At 69.6% G+C, this 2,367-nt stretch overlaps 1 protein-coding gene across 1 annotated transcript; it reads left to right on the top strand.

Moving 5' to 3' along the window:
* Nucleotides 1-321: 321 nt before the first annotated feature.
* On the top strand, nt 322-2,317 carry LOC112123164 (hexokinase-3-like; the record flags this gene model as incomplete). Its single annotated transcript, XM_026662170.1, has 5 exons — nt 322-417; nt 877-976; nt 1,252-1,435; nt 1,808-1,963; nt 2,080-2,317. Coding segments are annotated over 5 exons (774 nt in total), but the record flags the coding sequence as incomplete, so codon positions are not given.
* Nucleotides 2,318-2,367: the final 50 nt, after the last annotated feature.

The following is a 2,367-nucleotide window of genomic DNA, read 5'->3' on the forward strand; positions in this document are numbered from 1 at the left end:
GGGGGGGGGCCGTGTCCCAGGAGGAGGCTGGAGGGGGGGGCCATGCCCCAGGAGGAGGCTGGGACGTGCCAGGGGAGGCTGGGGGGGCCGTGGCCAGGGCAGGCAGCGCTTCCGTCCCTGCCTGCAGCTGGGGCCTGTCTTCCCAGCGCCCTTGGTGCGCAGCAGCCTGCCTGGTGCCAGGAGCCCATTGAGGCGAACGCCAGCGGGCTGGGTGGTGCCCGCAGACTGGTGCTATGATGCCGCAGGTGTTACTAGCCAGGTTGCTGCTAAGTGGACTGTTCTGTAGCTTGTTAACTCTCAACCCTACTGACCGGTCCCCAGGGCATCCTGCTGAGCTGGACCAAAGGATTCAACGCCTCAGGCTGCGTGGGGCAGGACGTGGTGAAGCTGCTCCGGGAGGCTCTGAAGCGCAGAAATGTACGGCCCGGGGGCCTGGGCAGGCAGCCCTTGAGCCGGGGGGGCGGTGCAGGGCGTTATACTGGGCCAGTGGGCAGGGGTGGGGTGAGGCATCGTAGTGCCAGGCCAGGCATCGTGCTGGGAGCATCGGGCCAGGCGGGGCATTAGGCTCCCGGGTGGGGGTGTTGTGCCCGGCCGGGCATCGCGCCAGGAGCACCGGGCAGGGGCTAGGTTGCCGGGGGGCTCAGGGCTGTGTGATGCTCGGTCTCAGCCTGACGGTGCCCCAGTGATGCCCAGACACAGGATGCTGGCGTGTCTGGGGAGCAGGTGGGCGCCCGGCCTGGCTGAGGCTGGCAGCTCCCTCCGGGAAGACGCAGAGGGAGGGGCCGTTTCCCAGGAGACGGGGAGGGCAGTGTGCCAGTGCTGTTGCTCTGGTGACGGGGAATTGTGTTGCCTAGTAACGGGTCTCATTCTTTCTAGCACTTTGCGCTGGATGTGGTTGCCATAGTGAACGACACCGTGGGAACCATGATGTCGTGTGGCTACGACGACCTCAACTGTGAGGTCGGCCTCATTGTGGGTAAGTGGCAGCCCCCACCCCCCAGTGCCCAGCGGGCAGGCGCACCCCCCCAGCCCCAGGGCAAGGCACTGCCCGGCCTGGGGGGTGCAGGAGCCAGGACAGTGTTCAACCCCCTCCGCCTGGCCCCCACCCCCTGTAGCACATGGCCTGTGTCCCCCCGCAGTGCTGGCCCCTGGGCATTGCCCCACTCCAGGGGCTAGTGCAGCAGGGGAGAGGACGCTGCCCCAGCCTGGCCGGGAAGGGGCCTGTGCTGACGCCCCCTCCCTCCCGCCCAGGCACAGGCACCAACGCCTGCTACATGGAGGAGCTGCGGAACGTGGGCACCCTGGCGGGGGAGGAGGGGCGGATGTGCATCAACATGGAGTGGGGGGCGTTCGGCGACAACGGCTGCCTGGATGCATTCTTCACCCCCTTCGACAGACAGGTGGACGAGGCCTCGCTGAACCCCGGCAGGCAGAGGTGGGCTGGGCCGGGTGGCAGGGGTGGGGCACTGGGTGCAGAGGGACTAAGCAGGGGCTGTGCTGGGGCTGTACTGGGGTGGGGGGAGCAATGACCACACCACGCCGGGCAGGGGGCCATACCGGGCCTGGGCAGAGGCCGCACAAGGGCAGGCCTGGCCAGGGGGCTGTACCGGGGCAGGGCAGGGCTGGCCAGGGGCTGTACCGGGGCAGGTGGCTGTCCTGGGGGCAGGGTAGGGCTGGGCAGGGGTCTGTACTGGGGTGCAGAAGGGGCTGGCCAGGGGCCGTCCTGGGGCAGGGCTGTACTGGGGCAGGGCTGGCCAGGGCCCCTGCAGCTGTGCTGACGGCCGGTCGGTCTCTCCTGCCGGGGCAGGTTCGAGAAGCTCATCAGTGGTATGTATCTGGGCGAGATCGTCCGGCGCATCCTGCTGGAGCTCACAGCCAAGGGGTTCCTGTTCCGAGGCCGCCCGTCCCCCAAGCTCCAGACCCCGGACATCTTCCAGACCAAGTTCCTGTCGTCCATCGAGAGGTGAGCGCGGGGCGGGCGCAGGAGGGTGAAGGGGACAGGCGCGGTTGGTGCCCATGGCTCCTGCGGGGGGGGCGAGGGCCTGGGGCCGCACTGACGGTGCCCCGGTGTCCCCACAGCGACGGCCTGGCCCTGCGGCAGGTGTGCACCATCCTGGAGGAGCTGGGGCTGCACGTCACCGGCGAGGACAGTGTGCTGGTGCGGGAGGTGTGCCAGGCGGTGGCCCGGCGTGCGGCCCAGCTCTGCGGGGCAGCCGTGGCTGCTGTGGTGGAGAAGATCCGGGAGAACCGGGGCCTGGAGCAGCTCGCGGTGACGGTGGGCGTGGACGGGACGCTCTACAAGCTGCACCCACAGTGAGTGGGGGCGGGAGGGGCAGCTGGGCCCTGCTGGCACGTGGGGGAGGGGCT

Source organism: Terrapene carolina, unplaced genomic scaffold (assembly GCF_002925995.2).
Source record: "Terrapene carolina triunguis isolate 2854851 unplaced genomic scaffold, T_m_triunguis-2.0 Scaffold23757, whole genome shotgun sequence".
NCBI lineage: Eukaryota > Metazoa > Chordata > Testudines > Emydidae > Terrapene > Terrapene triunguis.